Raw genomic sequence first — 820 nt, forward strand, 5'->3', positions numbered from 1 at the left:
GCTCACTTTGTAGACCAGGCTGGCCTCGAACTCAGAAATCCGCCTGCCTCTGCCTCCCGAGTGCTGGGATTAAAGGCGTGCGCCACCACGCCCGGCAGTCTTAATCTTTTTAATCCTGTAAACTGATCTGACCACCTCCCAGCCAAAATCCCTGAGGTGCTTGCATTTTATGGTTTTCTCTGCTCCAGCTGTTTTCTCATGGTGTCTTCTGGATCCCTGGCTGGATCCCCATTTCCTTTCTCCTCCTCTCGTCCACCCCCATTCTCTCCCCTGCTCAGTCATTGGCTGATCAGTTCTGTATTTACCAAACAGGGTATAACTAGGGGGCAATGTTTACACAACTTTGAGATAGGAGATTCTTGGAATAAGGATTGCAACTAGACATGGGGCCACATAAATCAGCATTTAAATAATACAAGGATAATCTTTACACAGGGCACAATAACATTGTCTCTACACCTTTTTTTTTTTTTTTCTTTCTTGCTTTTGAGACAGGGTCTTATTGTGTAGCTTGGCTGGCCTGGAACTGACAGGGATCTGTCTTCCTCTGCCTCTTTAGTGTGCACACCACCATGTCCAGCAGTGTGTTACCTTTTTTGAGGGAGTATGCAGAGACTGAAACCTGGGAACTGTGTCTCCATCCCCAGACAGGGTCTTAGCCTNTAATTCTGGCTGCCCTGGAACTTACTATGTAAACCATGCTGATCTTGAACTCACAAAGATACACCTGCCACTGCCTCCCAGGTGCTTGGAATAAAGGTGTGTGCCTCAATGCCCAGCTTTTAGGTTGTTTTGTCTTTCAGAAACCTGTACCTTGTGT

The 820-nt window shown here is 46.9% G+C and overlaps 1 protein-coding gene across 1 annotated transcript in view; it reads left to right on the forward strand.

The window, feature by feature from the left end:
- Prpf6 (pre-mRNA processing factor 6) overlaps window positions 1-820 on the forward strand; it is a 55,175-nt gene that overhangs the window by 21,277 nt on the left and 33,078 nt on the right. Inside the window, exon 4 of the mRNA XM_029468671.1 lies at window positions 189-297. Coding sequence (XP_029324531.1) covers window positions 189-297 — 109 coding nt within the window. The remainder of the gene's footprint in view (window positions 1-188; window positions 298-820) is intronic.

Source organism: Mus caroli, chromosome 2 (genome assembly GCF_900094665.2).
Source record: "Mus caroli chromosome 2, CAROLI_EIJ_v1.1, whole genome shotgun sequence".
Taxonomy (NCBI): Eukaryota; Metazoa; Chordata; class Mammalia; order Rodentia; family Muridae; genus Mus; species Mus caroli.